The sequence below is a fragment of the Anneissia japonica genome, unplaced genomic scaffold (assembly GCF_011630105.1).
Source record: "Anneissia japonica isolate Jap-2015-1 unplaced genomic scaffold, ASM1163010v1 scaffold287737_len543101_cov190, whole genome shotgun sequence".
NCBI lineage: Eukaryota > Metazoa > Echinodermata > Crinoidea > Comatulida > Comatulidae > Anneissia > Anneissia japonica.
In genome coordinates, this window is record NW_022726340.1 from 407,834 (window position 1) to 431,779 (window position 23,946).

A 23,946-nucleotide genomic window follows, 5' to 3' on the forward strand; every position below is an offset into this window, starting at 1 on the left:
AATAATTTCTATGAAAGAGATGGGTAGCTAAAACAAAATAGCAAAATATAATACCAATGGAAGTTCCTCCAATTTGTATGGTTCTAAACACTGGAAATAAACAAGTGATAAAATCTGGGAGGGGCATAAAAATATGATAATTTATTAGCACCTCCCCCACCCCAATGAATTCAAGTGGGGAAACAACCCTGTGTTAAATAACTGTGCAGGTAAGCCAAAAAAAAAAAAAAAAAAAAAAACCCAACAAAAAATAAAGTACATAAAAAGCATGAACAATATATATTGTATACATTATAAAAATCCTTCTACTTCTACAAATTATATCAAACTTCTTTACTCTTTGCTTTACTTAACAATAAAAAGCATTCTTTTAACAATAGATTTTACCAACACAAATAGATAATATAATAATTCATTAATATTAGTTTCCATTCATTTACCTCATTACCAATCAACCACATTTCAAATCTTTCGTATTTACATCAAATTACATCATTTCGAAAACTTTCTCTTTTACAATAAACACAGACAGGATGTGATAGTCTGTTACATCCAACAATTCGTAGCCACTACTAATCACAATAAGCTTCTACATGTGAAGATACAAAATCTTCAGCACAAGTAACATGGAAACAAAAATGTTTCCAAAGCAGGGTGCTGTACAATATACAAATCTGTACCAGAAACAGACCCATAGACACAACAAATCGCTGAAATAAAACATGAAAAATTATGTTTCTAAATAAGAACAATAGACACTCAAATACAAGAGAAAGATGGAACAATTTGTTTCCAGAACAGAATTCTCATAGCAAAAATTAGCAATAATTGGAACACAAATGTTTCCAGAGTAGAGTCATAGACATCAACTACACACCTATGCAATAAATATTTGTTTCCAAAGTAGAACAATAGTAACCTTATAGTAACATCAAAAGGTGAAACATTTGTTTCTAAAGTAAAATGCAAGAAACTTGAGACTCCTAAATATCACCAAAGAATGGAAACTTTTGTTTCCAAAGTAGAGCATTAAAAACTTAAGTATAATCACAAACAGTAGCATAAACACACGTTTCCATAGCTTACTGTAGAGGCTTACTTTAACCTTGTCTTATAATAATCCAATCCAATCTAAAGCTAAGTCTTATAAGGCGCATTATACTAAACCATATCCAATCAATGGTAACCTTTTTATCCGTTTGAAATATTTCACAGATTCATCTAATATTAACACAGAGAAACTCAACATCATGAGCAAACACAAAATGGCAAGTAAACTAATATATGAATACCATAGTTAATACCATAATAACACTTTGAATTAATAGACTCGTAAAAATGAGTTGGCTTTTGTCAGGAATTGGGCAGCAAAAAAGTCAAATTCCATGCTGTGAATTAACACAGTAAAACACTGGGAAACACAAAAGAGAAGTTTCACTAAAATAGGAAGGCAACCTTGTAACATATGCAGCTCTGTATCTTTGTTCACATTATCAGGTTTTATGGGACAAATATCTGTGATTTTTCCATATATGGACATAGTGATGTCATATCACAACCATATATGGGCATGATGATTTCACATCACACGTGCTGGTATTTGAAACATAAAACTCGATAATATGAACCGAGTTCAAAATATCATGGAAGAACAGCAATGTGGTTGAAATTCAGCTTTTATTGAATAAATAATCTTTATATTCTTTTGTTTCTTTATATGTCATTTGTTTGTATAAAATGATCACAATTTTTATATAATTAAAATTACTTTTTTTGAAATAAATAATTTTTCTCGGCTCTACTTTAATATTTACTAAAGATCTAGTTGTGATCGTCTTGTTATACCAACCAGTGGATTTGTAAATGCTTTCCTATGTGCTAATTAAAGGCCAAATGCTAAGTCGGAAAAAAATAGGTCCAGATTTTGAAAGAATTTTTCCTTTTCTTAGTCGAGCAAAAATCCTTACATTGAAGGCGATTCTATAGTTCAAAATTATTATTGTGTTATAAACGGAAGTATTTCTACCTTCAGAAGGTCATATCTTGACAAAATTAAGACTTGCGGTATTACCGTATATGCCCGCATACAGAGTTGCACAGTATCGCCAATACTGGTGTATTGCATTATCTAATGTTAATGTATTTTAAAAACAAATGTTATTTCCAGGCAGTATCAATTAAATTGGCTACAATTTTTATCGCATATATCGTAAGCCTGAACAGGCCCAAAATGTATTTAAATTTTGATCGACAAACCAAAATAATGTTTTCTTGTTATCACCATTACAAAGGAAGATTTTAAAGTACTGTGCAAATTTTTTTTCAGATATATCAGAGTTTAAATACCATGGTAAACAAAGGATTGGAGTTGTATCACAATATATTCCAGAAGTACAAAAATGATATGAGACTATAGCACCATCTGCAAATGACATTTGACTGGAAATAGCACAATCATTCAAATAGCTTTGTTAAATATTAAAATAAAAATATAAAACTGATGTTGTTGCTAGATTAAGTACCTAACTATAGTTATATGTTTTTGGGTGTGTCATTATAGGGATACTTCGCCACACATTGTTTGATATGTTTGTGTGTAGAAAATGTGTGAACCTCAATATAGGGGCCTATAATATTGTTTATGCAGGTCATACACCGTTTGTACATCTGTACTGGAACGCACGAAACAAAGAGGTTATTCTGATTATGGTTGAGCGATTGGCACGGCAGTTGAGATGCAGACTATCAACTTTAAGATCAGGGGTTCGAACTCCTTGTTGTGCATTTCGCTTGTGTCCTTGAACAAGGCAATAAAGGTACAGTTGTTCCTCTATGCGGTAGAAAAGTGGGTACCTGGTTACATTCAAACACCAAACGCTGAATTTAGCTGCTTATGAAATGGTGATCTATAAGTGTTTGATATAATGACCAGGGTAAAAATGTAAAGTGCATAATATACAGTTTATTGCATTATGCACTAGATAAATAGCGCATTGTTATTACTATCATGAAATGCACTAATTACTATCTGCAGTGTTCGGAGTATGTGTTCCATAGATGATTGGGGTAATAACGTAAACAGCATAATGTCATTGTTTGAATAATGCCTTTACTTGTTATCGTGTAGCGTAGAAATTTCACCAAACAATAAATATTGGACGTCTTTTACAATGCTTAAATGATGTTCTGGTTCACACTTCATTCATTGTGTGAACAGGCCTTAAGTTCTGTCCACACTACAAAATTTTATGTGATAAAAAATGTGACATGCCCATATTTGGGTGTAATATGACATCATCTTGCCCATATATGGGCACATCATACAAACTTGTCACATCAAATTTGATAGAGTGGACACAGGGCACAACACACGTCTCTAGTGTACGTTGTTGTAGGCAGAAGTGTGTGGCGAAATGTCCCTACTACATTAACAATATTATCTTCATTTACTAATGCATATCAAATTCAGAGGACGAACACTGTATAGGCTTACTGAATAGGAATATGTATCAAACTTTGAATAAAAATTTGTTGCGTTTAAACATTTTTGGTAAATACTGAGCATTTTAGTATATAAATCACAGGGCATTGAAAACAAACACTTTTAAGCAACCTCACTGATGGACATCAAATCCACAAGGTGTGAAAAGGATTCCTAAAGTAACATTTTATAAAATCTCGTACAAAAATACTCAAATGAACAGAATGGCGGTTTACAGTATGTATTTTCTTACTTACTTACACACACTTTATTTTTCATGGGATTAGTATTAATAAAAAAGGTCTTTTTTGTTATTATTTATAAAAGGTATCAAGATTTTAAACCAGCTTTTGTTGTTTTATTTCAAATAAATTATGTAGAGATGATATCTCGTTAACAATATTTACACTATGGACCTAATGCGGTCCCTAATATGATGGAAGCAAGGGGTATTGCAGGGAAATACTGTATTTGCTTTGATCATGATATAATCATGACTACGTGTATAAAATGTGCAGCACTTGTTTATACTGATAGTATAGCATATAAAGTAGAATGTATGCTTTTTTATACAATAACATTCCCTTAGTGTATGCTTTGTTCTTTTGAATATTATCTAAACAGTTACCAGATTATTTTTGGCAGTAAGTTTGCGAAAGGATAATCAGCACCACGGGTCTTGAATACAGCAGAACATCTGCAGTAGTCCTTGTCAAGCATTGGCCCAACAAGAGGTCAACGACTCTGTGCAAGAGTGACCTCCTTGTATTTTTTTTCTACTCCAGAAGCAAATCAGTCCAGATCCAACAGAAACTGGTTAATGTTCCTGTTCATCTCCACTACTATACTACAAGCACATTCCATGTTGGAGTTTATCTCCATCTCATCACCATTGGTGGATAATTTTACTTTGCTTCTAATTCGACTTAATCCAGCCGCTCCGTGTCAGGTAGTTCACGATACGTTTTCGATGAGTTACGTTAAGATTACCTGGAAAACGAGGCCTAGTTGAAACTCCTTGACGTCTCAGCAAGTAATCCTAGAAAACAATTTATCACATTAAATCTATTTGAATTTCAACAAAAATATTGAATTAAACATTATTTTGAGAGAGTATTGAGATCAGTAATCAATGCTAGGGAGAGACATTAACAAAATGCCCCAAAGCTTCATCTCATCCCCAACTACTATCAATATAAAACAACAATGGACTAAAGGTTTATCATTATGTATGTTCATTCTTGGAATCTATATTTTTACAGTTATTACATGACTGCAGCACTAATCCAGTGACATTATCAATATAAATTAATATTAATCTCTCTTTTTTTTTTTTTTGGTGGAGAGTGAACAGATTTGTGACTCAGTTATAAAATTTGGGGTCAACAAACGGTCAGTTGTTGTACAGTAGTGTAACTTTCTGTCCATACTATCAAATTACACTGTATGTGACAGATTTGTGTAATGTGCCCATATAAAGGCATGAAGATGTCATATTACACCCAAATATGGGTATATCACATTTATTGGTCACATCAAATTTTGACGGTGTGGACAAAACTTAAGTAATTATGAGACCGTATTTTGTACCCTTGATGCTTTGTACCCAGAATGCTTTGCACCCAAAATGCTTTGTTCCCAAAATGCTTTGTTCCCAGAATGCTTTGTTCCCAGAATGCTTTTTTACCCAGAATGCTTTGTAGTGAAGAATTCCTGCCAAGCCCAACTTTTACATAATGTCCCATGAAATTCAGATCGTTGCAGCTTTCTCTTTTATGTCTCATGTTTATAATGAACATTTTTACAATTTAATCAGATGCTTTGAAATTATATTTTGAAAGAACATGCTATTTAAGCCGTGAACAATTTGAAAACACATTTCTTAAATTCAATTTGGATGGTTTAAAATTTTCATTATTTATTAACTTTGAAAATTGTACATAGTGTATATTTGACATTGTTGTAATTGGTTGCTTTTTATTTATGTATGATCAACAATGTTGCCATAGTGATTACGGTCTATTTGGTAATACTATGGCTTTATATATTTTCTGTATGTTTCAAGTGCTTTTTGCATTTCTTGGTAATATAAGAAATACATAAATGATGATGGATGTATTGATTGATTGGTATATTATATGATTGATGTATTGATTGATTGGTATTTTAAATGAGTGATTGCTATAAATAATTTATTTATTTATTAATTTATAAATTTATTCATGTATTAATGCATGAATAATTATAAATATAATACTTGATTAATTGAATAATAGATTAAATAATTGATTGATTTTTTGAATGATTGATTAATTGATTGATTGATCTAACCTTAACGATGATGGTCTTCAGCATAATATACCTGCCCGGTTTCATTCTCATGGAGCTGCACAACTAAAAATCAAACAAGAATTCCCACAATTAAAAACAACTATTGTTAGAAATTACATACAATACATCATGCACATTATTAAGTCACCTTTTTTAATTAAAGTTAGTTCATACTTAAAACTTCCATGCAACAGAGACAGAAGGTGACAAATTTCGAACATAAGCAAATGCATTTAAACATAGTTGGCAAGGCGGTTGGTCTTTAGAAATTTGAGTTACAACCAAATGGTTGCTAGTTACAAGTGTCCCGAGTTTGGTAGGAGTCGCTTCATGCAGACCTGGTTTAACAAACTTTCTCAACACATCTAATTGAATTTTGCCAGGCATGGTGATGCTCATAGCCAAGGAGGAAGATAATACAGTAGTTAAAACATGCAATCATCATAAATTTGAGGGAGATATGTTAGTTTCCAGGATATTTTAGCTTTCTCATGTGAGTGCAAGATATTGTGATGATTTGCAAGCAGACTTGAAACCCCTGCTAGTTTCAATTTAATGCCCGTCACATTGCTAGCGTCCATGGGCAAGACACTATGTTTGTCCCTTACATCCAAGAGCACAAGTAACTAGTAGGGTGTGAAGCTTTGAATGACATTGGTCAGTACTAAACTTTTATTATGTTATATACATTTTCTAAGCAACCTATCAGATTAGAGCATTATAGAGTCTAAAGAACTTTAAAAAATTGTTCAATACTTCAGTAATTTATTAAATGATGAAACACACTAAAAAAAAACCAAAAAAATAATTACATAAAAATCATGCACAAGGATACTATGCAAAATAAAACAATTATTTACTAATATTGTAAAAACATAATAACTGGTATTTTATTTATTGAACTCACACTTTTATAACATTTTATTATTTAGAAATATATTCATTCATAATATATTGATAATATAATGTTTATGTAAATTCAAATATATCCTAATCATACATACAGGCGTAAATTAATGCATCATTTCATATTATAAAGAATAATATTAATAATTCTTTAAAATATTTAAATTCATAACATCATTAAATGACAAATAAGGGTTTTTTTTTTCCTTTCGTATCCAACAGCAAGTAACTTGCCTATTACAGGATGGACAATGCTTTATACACCAAGTCTCTTAAGGGGTGGAGTTGCTTTTAGTCCTGAGAAAAAGTCTACTATCACAGGAATTGAACCTAGGACCCTAACACTGGAAGGCAAGCATCTTCATTATTCACCACTAAGCTATACAACTCCACTCTCATTTATTGATACATATTTTCTATTTTTCCCATTAAACAATAATTATTGCATTAAAAAAAAGGAAAATTAAATGCAAACTTCAATTTTAATCAACAGATGCAAACCAAAACTGAAAAAAGTGTTGCTTTCATGCGTTACTGCTGAACAAGCCAACAATTCAAACGTAACATTAAAAAAGAAACTTGCTGGTTAAAGCATCATCTTACACTCGGTGTCTTAATTGGTAGTAGATTCGCCTTACAGCGCCCTCACGGCTTACCTTCTTCTCTCGTTCAGATAGATAGTTAAACCCATGTGAAGACTTGATCGCTTGGAACTCGTCTTCAGCAATTTCTGATGAAAAAGTGAAAAATAATGAAGAATGAAAGTTACAATAGGAAGATTAATATACTTATTAAACTTATTAATATACTTATTAAACTTATTAATATACTTATTGCTGTTGTATAAACACCACTAACACAGGTGGCATTTTCATTTTGTATGTGTTTATTGAATGCATACTTGATTACAGTACTGTATTTATTCAAATAGAATAGGGGCATTTACTCAAAGCGGGGCGTTTATTTAATTAAATATTAAATGTGATAGCACTATACCTCTATATTCGAAAGCTCTCTTGATGATAGAATGCCAGGCCCATAGTATGTAAGTTCATTTTTTTTAGATAGCAATGCATCTATTTTAAAGGTCAGTGAAAATGCATAATAATATTATGCTTGGAAGTTTTTTCATTTTATGTCCTTTCTAATAAATTTTTTTATGCTCATCTGACATTGATACCAATGTTTTTGCATCCAGTATGCATTTTGTGACATTTTGTATCTAGATCAAATGCCAAACACACAAAAAAAACCATTCACAACCTGATAACTTTATGTGTCAAATAACTTACTATAAATAGTATCAGCAATGGCAACAACACAATTTAAATAACATGACAAAAATAAATATAACAACTATCAATCAGTAGTTACAGTAAGCTGTCGCTTGGTGGCGCTGCTCTGCTGCCATTAATTCGCAAGGTTCAATACTAGTCCTATGTGCATGATCTATTTCGAACAAGGTAGAAGCAGGTTCTTAGTTCCCAAACGAAATGGGGGCTCAAGTTTGAGGCTGGTTTCCTTGGCCAAGGCAATTCATCTGCATTGCTTCTCTCTTCCAGGTATCAAATGGGTGCCTGATGGGCTGTATGCTGCTGCATTGATATAAATACTCTAAATTTTGTGCTTTCAACAGTAGAAGAAAATAAAAACCCGAAAAGAAAGGAGCCCAAAACAGAAGTAGGCAGGGAAGGCAGATTATAAAAATTATTTTCGCCTTTAATAAATTTGAGAGATAAAGTAGGATGGGCAATCAGACAAATCAGTTCTAATCCCCAGGATAGAGCAGAAGCCAATGATGTAACCACATCATTTCCTCTACATATCAAGGTTGTTGTATCCATATTGGGATTTAATATCCTTTTTAGTTCCACCAAAGGTATATTTTGAGCGGAATGATTGACGAATTACGGACCATTTGTTTTCATTTCAATTAGACTGTAAATCCGTATAAACATTATTTTATGCAATAATATATTTATACTGATGTTTTACGACCTCAATTTAACTTTTAGAAAAGTTCATTATTTTCAAGGCTCTGTTATTAAAATAGTATATTTTAACAAATTAATAAATATACTATTTTATTTCTCCGTGTCTTGTTAACTTTTCATTTTCATTCACTGTTTTAAAAGCGTATGATTCAATAAATTTGATTTCATTTTATAATAGTATACACTTAAACAAATTAAATCCTGTCAAATGTTATAGAAATTTAAGTTTTTGATGCATTGATGGTTATGTTGTCTGAATTACATCGCTGGTTACATTGCAGGTTAAACACAAAATGTTTGAGTCAGGTATTGCAAAACAATTGTAGTACTCTAGTTATGTACTGTATAACCCCATTAACCTTAACAAGAAACCAACTTGACGATTTTGAGGATGGGCTTATAACTGGAAACCAGAAAATGCAAACAATACAATAGTGGGCCTGCAGACAAAATGCCAGTTATGTCTAGTCTAGTTCTCCCAGAGCATTTAGGCTTGGGTCTAAATAAGCCTCTAAATGCTCAATTTCCATGCAATTTATTTTATAATCGGTGATTAAACTTTTTTTATCTTTCAACTGTTATCGGAGACATTGGCTTACACCTGAGGTGGGTCTATCATAAATCATTTTCAAGTTCAATTGTGAATAACAACAAATAAAATGAAGATTTAAGACATTGCAGGAAGTTAATTCAATCACTTGGTTGACACCTATTGTGCGACCTTTTTAGTTCTAATTTTTATTTGTTATGTATGCACATCTGATCTTGAAAATGGATCTATGATGGATGTGAAAGGTCATTTTGTAGGCTTTAAGTCTGCATTTTAAAAGTTTAGTTTTAAGATTTTCAACCTTTTCATGTATCCAGGGAGACACTGACATGACAGTATCTGCAACTGTTCCAAAAGATCGACGAGTGGAGATGTATTTTGGTGGATAAGATACTTGCCTTCCAATCCCAGGGTTCATTGCCTGTGAAATAATGACTAAAAACAATCCTGCTCCCTAACCCTCATCAGAGATGGATCTAGGAATTCAAAATGGAAGGGAAGAGTAGGGGAGGGGGAAGGAAGGGACATGCAGATATTTTCAGATGGAGGGTCTAGACAACCTCAATCCCACCATGGTTGGGGCTGGGGTTGGAAATTTTTTTTGGGGGGGGGGAGGGAAAGAAATAGTAGCTGCCTTTCTCTTTTACAATACTTTTATGATTCAAAGCAGAAAATCCTGTAAAATTTGAAACATCCTCAAAAGGCAATGGAAACTTGTGTGAGTAACAACCACGTTTAAAGCAAGGCTCTGGGGGAACACTTTTTTTTTTTTTATCTTGTACTCATATTTTTTTAAGACATGTCCTACAATATAAATGAGATACAGATTTTTTTTTAATTTAAAAAATGGGGTAAAGGGGGCATAACCACCTTTTTCTACCTTTTTTCCCAGTTATAAAAAAATATTAAAAAATCTCTATCTACAATTACCATTCCTGAGCTTTTTTGTGCCTCTAAAAAATCAGTTGTACAACATATCACAGGGGCTTTTTCCTCAGGAGCATGGCACTTCAGGTATCAGTGGCAAATATTCGTGCAAATATTTTTTCATTGTACAATATTCATTGCATTTAATCATTTATAAACTTGAGACAGATGTTAAAAGTTGACTGACCACAAGATAAGATGCATTATTGTCAACGATAAAATCCAAGATTAAAGCAACAAAGGAAACGCATGCAAATCCTCGCTAATGCTTCATCACCATCAGAAATAATATTTTGCTGTGTTAATAAACTTTCCTGGATTTCTCAAGTTAACGATGCAAAAAAAAGTAATCTGTTCAAATTTCAATTTATTTATCTACTTTGTACTGCTTGATTGGTGAATACTTAAACCAACGGAAAGTGGGTTTGAAAAATTGCCTCATGCATCCTGTCCTAACAAGACAAACCTTGTTGTTTTAATGCCAGACAAGTGTTTTAATTCCTCTACAAAAACTAATAGAAAGTACATTAACTTTAAATCTTCAAATATTTCCTCGGGCTCGGACACTTGACATATCCTGTTTATTGAAAAATTGATGGTGGTGTATTTCTTCATTTGCATTGCACAACTACAATTTCTTGCATTAGGGTAATAAGACCATAACTGCATTTTATTAAATAGTAATCAAGTTGTTGGTAGCAATAACTGTATTTTCCAACTTTGCATTTACCTAAAAAGTGTTCTACCACTAACATCACAGCTACAAACATCAATGAGAAAAAGAAAATTGTGGCAACGTTTTTGGTATACCAGAACGGGCAACAAAAATCACCATATTTATTTATTATGAAAATTTTACAATAAAATGTGAAAAATGATCAATTTATTTACATACCTCTTCCATTTTTTGTATTTTTTTCTTCTTTTATTCTGAAATTTAAAAAAATAACATTTTAAACATGTTGTATATATTTACTATATAATCACAAAAGAATGTGCACTAAATTTGTGTACAATAAATGAAAGGTGACGCCAATAATTGGTGTTTACAATTTTTTGTAGGTTCACCTTTTCTTTTATATGTTATATAATATAATTATCATATAGTAGCTTATAGACAGGTAAATTTGATCATTATATAGGAAAGTTTATTGGTCTTTTTGAGATTTGTTACTGCTATCTATGCTGTCAATATTATCATTATTTACCATCAGAAGTGTGTGTGAAACAGGTTAAAAAGTATTTTAAAAACCTGGGTTGACATACCAACATGACTAAATACTTTTTCCCCCAGTTTTGTACTAAACTAATGATGGCCTAGCAACCTCTCTTTATGTAGTGATGGGTCAAAACATTTGCTGCCAGTGTGCCTGTCTGAATCAAGGGGAATCTTAGGGCCTCCAGTCAGGATTCAAGAGTAAAAATCAGTAGTGGGATTAAATGATGACTTCCCCTGCCAGATATTTTATGGAATTTTTGTATAAACATGTATATTTTAGAGTAGAATTAGTTGTAAGGGCAAGATTAATGATTAGTTTCTTGGTTTGTTTGTTGAACAGACTTATGGTCTTATTTTTCAGGCACATAGAGGTCCTAACAAAGTAGTTTGTAAGTCTACCATTATTATCATTATAATACTATTATCTTCATACAATACATTATTCTCCTTTTTTTTTTCTTTTGAAATCAATAGCCACCAAGGAAAAGCAAATGAAGGTACCAGTGAATGAAAAGATTGCTTTTTAAAATGACTCACATTTTGAAACAAAACCTATTAAAAATGATTCAGAAGAAAAAGAATAAACCGTTGTTTTGCAACAACAAACACATTTTTGAGGACCTTGGAAAACCAATGGTTTGGAAGTTGGAGAACAGTGGAGAGTACTAAGATGCTGATCGGTCAAGACTGTGGGACAACCACAACAGACGGATTATCCACTTGGAAAACAAAGAAGTAAAAATATTGCTTCCTGCCAAGATAATCCTTGCGATTTTTCTCCTGACTAATTAAGTGCTTCTGAAAGTTATGACATGGTCAATGGATGGGGTACGCACTTGTAAAATGCTGACGGACACATTAAAACATGGAGGTTCAAAGAATTGAGATGTTAATGGCTGCAACAGGAAATCCAATACGTCCCAATTAGTTCTCCAATGTCATTTGCCACTTGTTTGATTTTTATTACATGATTATAATCCAATGCTTCTGTACTGTATTATCACAGATCTTATAGGATTTGTGGTATTATGTAAGAAGGAATTAGAAATACCTACATGGTGGAAGCATTTAATTTAAGTTTTAATTATATTAATATATTTTTCACATCCAACCGGAAGTACATTGGCCAAATACTGTAGAGAATGATGCTTTATAAACTTTAAATTCTTTTTTATGAGGCTTAAAAAAGTTGAAGAATAAAGTTAAGTTGTTTTTAGTTATGGGAAGAAAACATAGACAACATTAGAACAGAGTTCTTAAGTGCTACAGAATTTCCGAAATAGTTGCAGAAATTTTGCCTAATTATATAGACAATAATACTACGAAAATTTATCATAGGACTAGACCCATAAATAAATATAAGTTCTAAAGTCTAGAACACTTTTCCATCAGGATCTGCTGTTAAATTGTCCCTAGACAAATCATATTGTTGAAGAAAAAGTGGCTTTTATCCTGTCCCTGTTTTTTTTAAATTCTACAGCTGTTAATATTATGCTATACCTGCATTTTATGCAACCTATATTAACAAATTATAACCATAAATACTGTAGGTGCTACAAAAAATTTGAATTTAAATTAATACTATGGATATTTAAAGACATGATTTACTGAAATGCATATTAATAACTTGAGAAGTCTGCAAGGGTTAGAACGCAAGCCTCTTAACCACCAAGGTACAGCCCCAATATTGGTCCCCCCATGCACTAATTACCCCCAACTGATTAAAAAGTACATTTCAAATGTTAAGATGAAACATTAGTAGAAGTAAGGTGATGAGCAGTGTCACAAGTAATTACATTTACAGGCAAAGAAACCAGGATGTTTACATTACATCAACAGGCAAGCATGACAGATGAGTTTGAATGGTGGCTCATCCTAAACTGTCATGGGAACCTGTTGGCTTTCAACATCACAACCATCTGATTGATAAAACATATAAAACTGGTTGAATTTGACATGGAGACCAATTATTGAAAAGGTACTTGACCCCTAGGCCCACTGCACCTGCTACAGGGCCTGAAATATATCAATTTATTAAGAAATTAGCTTTCAACTAGGAATTATGAGAAAAAAAGAACATTGCACATAATAACAGATGTTTAAATAACAGGGGGTGTAGGCTGGTTTTGGCTGAAGGATGGGAATGGGTGGGGGCGGGGGAGGTTGCAAAATGGCCTGGGTGTGCGAAAATTGAGAATGAGGAGCAAAATCCCTATTCCAATGAAAACCTAATGGTCATATTTAAAATTTATGTCACTTAGTGGAACTGATTTGCTTTTATGGGGCTGCATTCGCCTCCACTGCCCTCTCCCAGCCTATGCCCATAAATAAATCATAAGTGTACCTAACTACCCTTAATAGTCTGGCAGTAAACACTAATTTTCATAGTAGGGGTTATAGTAAAAACCTATGTAAATTTAATATTGAGAATTATACCTAAATGTAATTGTTTTTCAAATAAGCAATATATAATTTTATTTTAATTTTCAAGATCAATTTTTTTTTCAAATATTGAGCTTATTTGAGCAGCTAAAAAAACAGACATAATTTGTCATGATGAATCCAGGACAAAGTTGTTTTAATTTTTTGAACTTTCGATCACATGGCTCAACTCATTTACAGACGTAAACACATGTTGCTCTGACTGTACAAACCGACTAACTTTGATTTACAACTACTACCATGCTGTGCCTACTTCAATGACATTTTATTTTTTATCCTCAGGATTTCAGGCTTTTCATCATTTTTTTAAATCCTTTACATCAAACGACAAGCACAAAACTTGCAGTCAATTATTATAATAAACAACTGGCATGTGTCCTTATGACTTTAGCAATAGTTCCATTCAAAAGTACTGAATTATAATCCTTTGTTTCAGTTGGGAGCCTTCCAAATATTGTATTTTTTTTTACTATTGCCTTATGCAACTTCAGTTATAAAACACTAGTGGACTGATATTTGATTCATTATTAATATTCATGTATGATAACAATTTACTTAGTTAACTTCAAAACAATGGACAGAATATATGATTTATCGACTGATTAATCAATTGTTGATAGGGTATTCTGTTTCCATAGCAGGTTTCGAGAATCGATTACACCATTTGAAAACAGAGGCTTGGCATTCGAGAGACCCTAGTGTTTTCAAGTGGGTTTTGAGTCCCTGTTTTCGAGGTCTCTTTTTTCAAGACCAATCTTTGTTATGCTTATTCACATAAGAATTTAATAATTGCATTTTTGTTGCTAAACTTGGAATCAGAGACAATACTGTATTATTATCATAATACATGTATAAAGAAACACAAAGAAATGTGAAAAGCATACAAAACATTTTAAAACAAACCCTAAAAAGCTGGTTTTTTTAAATATGATAACTCTTTATTAGATTTATTAGAACCATCAAACCTGTTGAAAGTACTCAAAAACACAAGGGAAATCAAAGCAAGAAAAAACAATTGACCTGGGCCTGACCTGGTAATAAATACAAGCTAGTAAAACTTCAAAATATGGTTAGCATTCCTTACCTATTACACTGCTAACAAATAAATCACTTGAAATCAATCTTTGGATATGATTAGTTTGATGAGAGTTTCAAGTGGAATACGGTTAATTAACGTAATCTGAATCGCTGGTACTGTATTATGCCTCAATAGCACCTCCCTGCTTATTATACAAAGACCTCATTATTTTCAATTTGGTTATTTTTTAACCTAGATTTTAGGTGATTATGGTTTGGTTTCCTTCATTAAACATAAAAACTCCAACATAACTCAATGCTGGTTTTTAAATTACCCAATTTAAATACCATAGTTGTTGTAAAGATAGAATTTGAGAAGCAAAATATGGAATTCACAGAATCCACATTCCTGACAATCTGACCATGTTTGTTAACTTCTGACGTCCAAATAACAGGAACGATTTGAGTTCACCAATTTATGCCTGTTTTTCATGCTTTACTTTTTCTTCCCATTCTCAACTGACAACTGGAAGTTTACGCCATTGGTAGAAATGGCAAAATGTGTCTGCCGACATTTCAAAATAACATTCGTCTCCACTCACAACACATACAAATGGGGGAAAAAAAAATCTATTTTACTGTTGAGATGCTTGTTTGCATCCATACTTTTATCTAACTTGTATATGACATTTTATTGATTGTTGTTATTATCTCATTGTAGGCCTATTTTGAATTTTTTAATCGTTTGACTATTGTAAACTTGAAGTTTATCAGCATTTTTGTTGCTTCTAAGTATTTATTCCAAATAAATTTAAAAAAAATAAAATAAAAATAAAAATAAAAAAAATTGTTATTAAGAATTTTTAAATATGTACAATATGTCTACAAGTATATAGCAATTACAGTAGTAGTAGTATCCAGGCCTAATTGTTTTTACAGTGTTACTGTTTGTTTTATAATGTTTGAAGTTGTTTTTTAAAATTATTTTTATATAGTTTGATATTAATGATTATTACTTACTGTATACACAACCCTACATTTTTAAAAAAGTTTGTTAGCTGACAACATTTGTTTGCAGTGTGAGCTTAACTTACATCCTAACTACAGTATGTAAGACTATATCCACCAGAAACTATATCAAAGACAATCAAAGAATGAGATCTCATAATAATTAAAACCAATAAAAATACTACATGTTATAGCATATCATTATGAAAAATGACCTTAAAATCGTTAACACATTTAATCACATGTCCCTCTAAAGAAAAAACAACTTCAATTCAAGGAGGTACTGTATACAAATTGTAATTCCTATTATTTTAAGAAAGATAATCTTTTGGCCTACAGGCTTCAATGTCAAAAGTACAGTAACCCATTGATTCGCACTTTACTAATTTTTTATGAATATCTACTTAATTAATATGGATGAATGAATGAACAAATGAATGGGCATATGATAGTGAGTGCAAGAAAGAATGAATGAATGAAGGAATTGATAAGTTGATATGTGAATTAATGAAAAATTGAATGAATTGAAAGAATGAATAAAAAGCTAAATGAATAAGTGGATAAAAATATGAATGAATAAACAAATGGATGGAAGAAGGAATGAATGAAATATTGAATGAATGAATGAATGATATTATAGATGAATGAGTGAATGAATGAAAAATTTGATAGATGAAGAAATGAATAAACAGCTATCAATAAATGGAAACATAAACAAATTAATGGATGGAAATACTAATAAAGGAAGAAGGAACAAAGGTTATGAACATGAATGAATGAATAAGTGAGTGAATGAATGAATGAATGAATGAATGAATGAATGAATGACTGAATGAATGAAGTATTAAATTCAATTTGTGTACAGTAGGGTTACTACAAACGCAATATCCTCTTTAAATCAAACTTTAAATGAAAAATCTGACATCATTACCAGCATCACTTTAGGAACCATTTAACCTTTCAGTATCTAATCAAGAATCTCCTAAGCCTGCATGGCTATGTTTGATCTTGGTATGTGAACTTGTAGTGTCATTTAGAAATATTATTGGCCTTCGGAGGATTAAATTCAGGAGTAGATTGAAGGTTCAAAACGGCATGAAAAAACATCAAACATATCCCCAAATTCCAGGCAGCTAATGATGAGCTAAAACATTTCAGATGAAATATTTGAAGAGGTATCCTCATGATGATATAAAATTGTTGTAATTTAAAGGGGAACTAGACAAATGATGTTTTTTTCTAGAGGGGATTTTTGATATGTCACTAGTAATAGAATCAACTTTAAAATTGTTTTTTTGGCAATTTTTTTAATTTTATGCATCCTTTAGCAGCATCAGTTTAAGCTACTGCTCGATTTGATTTTGATTTGATTTTGATTTGATTTATTCAGTTCTGAAAATAACATTACAGTATGTAAAATGGGCAAGCACTAAAAATACAACAAGTTAAAAAAAGTACAAGTTAAAATAAACCAATTGAACCTGAATAACCAAATAAAGTATTAAATGAACTAAACTAAAACAAGTACCAAGGAACAATAACAATTCACAAAATATGACACACACACAAAAAGAGACTTGAATGTTGTAAGGTAATTAATTTACATCAGTGAAAGTTTGTTCATTGCTTCAGGCAATTATAGGGTGGTGGGCCAGTAGCATTGTTTTAATAGGCTTTTATGATAAGGACACTCACATGCATTAAGGCAAATGCACTTTAAAATAGAATACTGTATGTTGAATGATTAGTAGACAATTTCTTAGTGTAATTAATACAGACACTGAAAAGACTTATCACTTGTCAGATAGCAGAGCAGTAAAAGCCATCATTGACCAAAGTAAACGTGTATAAATTAAACACATGGAAACAATAATCAATGATGTTAAGAACATTGAGTTTTTCTGACTGGATAAAAACAACATTTAGATAAAACCATTGGGAAAATGACACACCCAATAGGAACTAAAGAATACATTAGGGAACTGAAAAGGGACAAAGACCACCTAAGATGAAATATAATGGCATGTTCAGCATGGAATGAAAATTGGACTCATCTACATTCCAGCTATTCCCTAAGCTAATCCCAAATTATAGAGCCATTAGAGAAGCTCTTCCAGAAAGGAGCTCAGAGGGACGGAGATGATGTCATATTCAATTCAATGTTGTAAATCTTTTATTTATAATTGCTGGAAAGGTAAATGGCCTGCATTCATACAGTCACATTTACAAATGCATGCTTGCTGACTTATATAAGGTAGAATTGATTGTACACTCACCATACACATCAACTTAAAAAAACATACTCAACAAAAAATTAAAATGGACCTATTATCCTCAAATCTCAATTTTTGATTGGCAATGAGGTCATACCACATTTACGCTATTCTTTACGCATTTACGCTATTCTTGCTGATTGGTAGAATATTGTACAATGTACTGTATCAAATTCAAACATGCAGCCTACTGTTATAGGTATCTATCTTCAAACAAAAACAAATATTTCACTTTTCAAAATATTCATGGTAAATTTTTAAAGATAACTGTACTGATATTAAACATTTCTGTGTTTCATGTTTTACAACAAAAGTAGGCATTATCTTCAAAAGGATCAAATATGTATTACAAACTTTCAAGATAAAAAAAAAAACAATTTTTGCTAATTTACATTTCGCAACGAAATTGTTGAACTGATTACTAGAAAAATGCAATGGTCTATGTAAGAAATGCTATATTAAATTATTTAAAAAAAAAAGAAAGAAAGAAAAGAAATTATTGTTCAATTTTAAATTTAAAGCTACTGTACTTCTTATTCAATTAAGTTCCAAATGATGAAGGTGATGTGAAAAAGAGGTTATGACAATATTGGCATTACTACAAATCTACAACTATTATACAAAGTAATCAACCCAAGTTTAATATTGAATTAAGAGTTTACTATAGGCAGTACAGTATGCATACACAAAAACTTCAGTAGGCCTACAACAATCAGTTTAGTAAAAGTAATCATGACACAAAATATCAGATTACACTGCCAAAAAGTTCAACTTTTCTAAACTAATTTAACTGGAGCTTTGGAACAATGAGTGCTGCTTTCCTACATTTTTCTGTAGCTAGTCATTATTTCTATATCTAGAAAGAAAGGAATGGTTTACCCTAGGGTAATCACTCCTGAAAACACTTTCAACAAGGTTTGGAATTTCGAGATCCCAAAGGGTTTGACAAAGTGTGGTTAGAGAAGGCTACCCAGAGAGGCTAATGACATCAATGTGTCTAGTAGGTATGTATTGGGGTTCACCCTCAAAAACAAGTACTACGTACTAGTATATCATATTGAAACTATAGTACCAGCATTGTTGTGGATAGTGACAATCAATTATTGTTAATTATAGTGTGATAGTTAAGCCATTTATACAATGAATGATTATTATTCTGTTGTCCATTTTAATGGCATTGGCCGTATTCGACTGGTTGTTCTTCGTTAAAACATGCCCACCTGCGCAGCGGTAAAATCCTACTTAACGAAGACGACCAGCCGAATAGCAAACTTGTAAATACTCGACAAAACAAAATGGCTGCATAGTTACCGCGATACACGCTGCGTAGTCAAGATTGTTTCAGCTTGTGGCAGTATGGGTTTTTCGTAAAAAAAAAAAAAATATTTTTATCCAGTTTTTGAATTCTGTTAGCCTACAATTTCTTTTTTACTTCATGTGGATAAATATTATAATTTTTTTTTCTGAAATTTAATTTAAGTTATATTAATGAAAATGTTGTTTCTAAACTCAAAAATTGTCCATGCTTGTTTTGGACACGTGAATAACTTAATGCTGATTAACGCACTCTGGTTTATGTTAATTTTCGTTGTCAGGAAGTCTATTTTATGAACCAATCAAATGAAAATGTTACTCAACGAAAATTCGTGGTCAACGAAATGAACCAGTGGAATGCACCCATTGTTATCATTCATGCATATTTAGTTTAATTCTTAATTATATTTTTAAGCAATGCCGCACTGAAAAAGTTGAACAACCTATGACAACTCCAGACAGAGGAAAGTCAGAAAAAAAAAATGGATTTGAATGGTTTCTCTTCATTAGGGATCTTAGAGATCTCAGGTCTTCTGTGAGTCACAGTGCACTTTTTTTAGCTCCAATGAGAAGCTCTAGCAACATTCAGCTGATTAATAGATCTTTTTTAGATCTACTGCCTCTATTATACTGCCCTCATGAGGCTGATTGATTAATAGATCTTTTTAGATTTACTGCCTCTATTATACTGCCCTCATGAGAATCTCTAGAAATACCTGGCTGAATGATTAATAGATGATTGATTAAAGATCTATTTTTAGATCTACTGCCTCTATTATACTGCCCTCAACTTGTTTTTTTAAATAAGAACACATTTTATAAGAGCACTGAGAACAAAATAAGAAAAAATTGAGTTAAAATATCAAATGAGGTTTTATGAAAAAAAAAAAAAAAACTATAAAAAACACCAAAAAAAAAAACCTGGTTGTACAGTATGGTATAAAATAAGAATAAAATAAGAACATTTTGAGCCAAAAATTGACAAAAAATTAGAACACTGAGTCTGGGCAGAATTGTAAAAAAAAAAGTGTAGTCTCAGAAAAATTGGTACAGTTCTCCACACTCAAAGTAATCCATCACCGCTAAATTCAGAATGTTTGCCAAACCCCCATTTCGTGCCACTACTGGATGATTCATAATTGACTTTGTAGTTATAAGTAAAGTAGTTTTAATTGTTTTGCATTGCAAGTGGGAACCTTGTCGTGCTAGTCTGTAGAAAATAATTAAAATCAAATTTTTCATTCCAAGAATTATACGTCAAGATCACACAAATTAATTTAAGTTAATTTGGTATCAACTTTTCCTGTTACTGTAATCTTACATTTGTAACCACATCACTGTCTGAGAGAGATTTAATCTGTTGATTATTGTGACTTCAAAAACAAGCCCTACTGTGACAACATCCTTGACAACAATGAAATTCAGCTATTGTATTTTATAATAAATTGCTAAAAGGATTGGATTAACAACCTGGGACAACAAAGGTTATGTTTTCTAAATCTAAGATAAGTATCAAAGTCATCAACATTACAAAGATCTCAGCAAAAAAGTTTATTTGTTATTCATAAAAACATATGGTGTTTGTACAAAATTCAATTAACACACTGAATAGCTCATAGTATTAAGAAAGTTATTAATAAACTTCATGAAAAAAAAATCTCGTTTACTACAAAATTCTTAAAGTTTAAAAGCAGTCAAGCAAAATAATATTATTAAATTAATGCTAATGCTAATATTTTGTTATCATTTACCATTTTTTCGAAATAAAATTTGAAAGTTAAAAAAAAAAAACAAACAATTGTGAATTTTCTCATTGTAACTGAAAACTAAAATCGTTTAAAATTGACTTCAAGCAAAAGCTTGTGCAAAGGCTGTTTTCTACGAGGCATGGGCATTAACATTTCTATCGGAGATTTTCGCTTCAGCGAAATCAGCAGTTTCAACTGTTTCTACTTTTTGCGAAGCGAATAAATGCGCAACCAATCAGAGCTTTCAATTGGCGCGAATAAATTTGCCTAGTTTAAAACAGCCTTTGGTCCAAGTTAAAAAAATTAGTTTCTAGTGCCAACTCCTTCCTGTAATTGCTGACGCCTCAATTTTTAAAATTTATTTTTCCAGCATAATACAATGTTCCTTATTTTAGAATTGAAAAGTACAAATATGGTAATTTTCATTTTCCTCTTCTTTGGCCTATAAATGACCTATGTTTTCTTTGGCAAAAAATTCTGACTATTTATTGTTTATGCTGCATAATAAATAACATTGAAATTGTAGTTTCAAAATGATAATAATTGGATACAGCTACCATAGTGAAAAGGAGTATTATGTCTTGTTGAATAACATAATATTATGTGATATACTTGTTTGTTTCAATTGCAAAAAACTTAATGTCAACAGAGGGCGACATTTCAACAAGTAGTCATCACATAATACATGATTCTAAAGATTGCAACAGTAATGACCTATAAATTAGGAACATGCAAGTTAGGGATTAGATTTCAATATGAAAGGATAAAGGGGCCAAAATTTGTTTATACAAAGTTTATTGAAAAAATTTAAAATTGAAAAAAATTAATCAAATCCACACTACATAAAGCTCAACTAAAATATAGAAATATGCCTATACTAACACCCACTTTAAAAATCAAGAAAATAATGAAAGATTATTTTGAGTCCATTGTATTTTTTGGTGATAGGATAAAATAAACGGTGTCCCCTTGAACTGGGGTTGAAGTGACTGTTTTAAACCTTAATGAAGTCTGATCGTAGTGTTAAAAGATACATCTCCTTTGTTTAGGGAGTAAGCTCACCCATAATACGGGTGTCACGAAAGAAGAGTTTAGCTGCATTTCATATTTCTACTTATTTTTTCACTTTTTTAACAGATAATTTAGCTGTGAGAATTAGAACAAAATGTCCATAAATTTCAGCAATAAATTTTCACTTACTCTTTTTTTGGAGTCGTTCGCTTGCCTGCATTTTTTTCTGCTAATTTCTTTTTGTAATCTTTCCTTTTATCACGTTTAAATCTGGCTGCGTCAAATGTTTTACATTCTGTAACATATCAAGAATAATAAATGGTTAAATTAAAATATTGAGAACATGATAGAAAATATGATAATAACAATAAAAATATTATGATGCTATATAAATACACAGTATGTATGTAAGTATAACATTAATGTAATATTAATAATTGCTAAATTTTTTATATATTTTAGTTTCTTTGTTGGTGTTTTTTTTTGACACCCAAGTAAATTGTTTGTATTTTGTTTTTCTATTTTTGTAAAAAACATTTTTCATAATCTTACAAGCACTGTTAATTAACATCGGTAGGTAGTTAATGTGCACTTTGAGTAATGCCACTGTCGTAGCGGCACTGAACATTGCATTCTGCCGTGGATATTGGCGCTATATAAATCGTTGTTTGTTGATCGATTGATTGATTGATTGGTTGGTGCTGAAGCGCCCTCTTCTGAGCAATCCTTCCCGGTACTAACTTTAAAATATTGCAACCTATAAATTACAGGTATATTTGAACTGCTGCATTGTAACACTATTATTTTCAAGGAGTTGTTTTGCCTTGGAGATAAAAAATGTGCGGAGTGACTTCTTTTAGCAAGGAGTTATTTTGGCTTGGAGATAAAAAACGTGTGGAGTGACTTCTTTTGGAGTTGGAATGGCTCCTTGAAGATAACAGCGAAAATGGTTTTTAATTTAGTATGTAATTTGTTGAACGACAAGGATTTATTTGGATGAAAATTAAATTCAAAAAAAAAAATCCTGCAGGCTTCAGGCAAATTTTTTTTTTTGGAAAATAAGAAAATAATGGCTCCTTTGGCCTCTATCTCCTATAGTGTCCTCAGAATTTGATTATAATAGCACAAAATATTGTTTATTAACCTACTCTAAATTTTGTAATACTGTAAAAAAGTATTATGAAAACCAATGAACAAAATAAAAAAATAACCATTATAAAAATATATAACAATAGGAGTACATTAATGTACGATGATACCATTGTACTAAAGTACACACACAGTACTCTTGCCAAGGGTGTTGATTCAAAAACTGTACAAAATATTATGGTTAACAAATTCATCTTAAATTTAATTAGCCAAATATGAAATCAAATTTCATTTAAAAGGCAACAATTTGTGATGAAGGTGATGACAATAATGATGATAATTAGGAAAATTATGATGATTATTAATTACCTTCTAATTTTGTGATACCATTCCGTCGATACCGTATTAATTCTTTAATTCTTGCTTTGAGTTCTTTTTCACCTGAAACAGAAAAGCAAAAATGACTTATTCAATTTGAAGAAGCATCCTTGAGAAGAGAGAATTATCTCTGGCAAAGGAGGTTATGTATCTATGATATGTATCAGCCGTAGCTTTGTATGAATGCAATTAAAAAATCTGACAGCAAATAGGACTTGCAATGCCCAAACCAGATTCAGTGACCAAAACAAGAAAATT

General features: G+C 31.4%; 1 protein-coding gene across 2 annotated transcripts in view; it reads right to left on the minus strand.

The window, feature by feature from the left end:
* Positions 1-315: 315 nt before the first annotated feature.
* Positions 316-23,946, minus strand: part of LOC117113085 (transcriptional adapter 2-beta-like) — a 36,123-nt gene continuing 12,492 nt past the window's right edge. The window contains exons 11-16 of one of the 2 annotated variants that reach the window (XM_033256310.1): positions 23,680-23,751; positions 22,411-22,516; positions 11,085-11,119; positions 7,375-7,448; positions 5,813-5,875; positions 316-4,520 (exon numbers count right to left, since the gene is read on the minus strand). In XM_033256310.1, the coding sequence (XP_033112201.1) occupies positions 4,398-4,520; positions 5,813-5,875; positions 7,375-7,448; positions 11,085-11,119; positions 22,411-22,516; positions 23,680-23,751 (473 nt within the window). In that variant the 3' untranslated portion in view covers positions 316-4,397. Of the gene's footprint in view, positions 4,521-5,812; positions 5,876-7,321; positions 7,449-11,084; positions 11,120-22,410; positions 22,517-23,679; positions 23,752-23,946 lie in introns of both variants that reach the window. The other variant, XM_033256311.1, reaches the window with a different exon arrangement.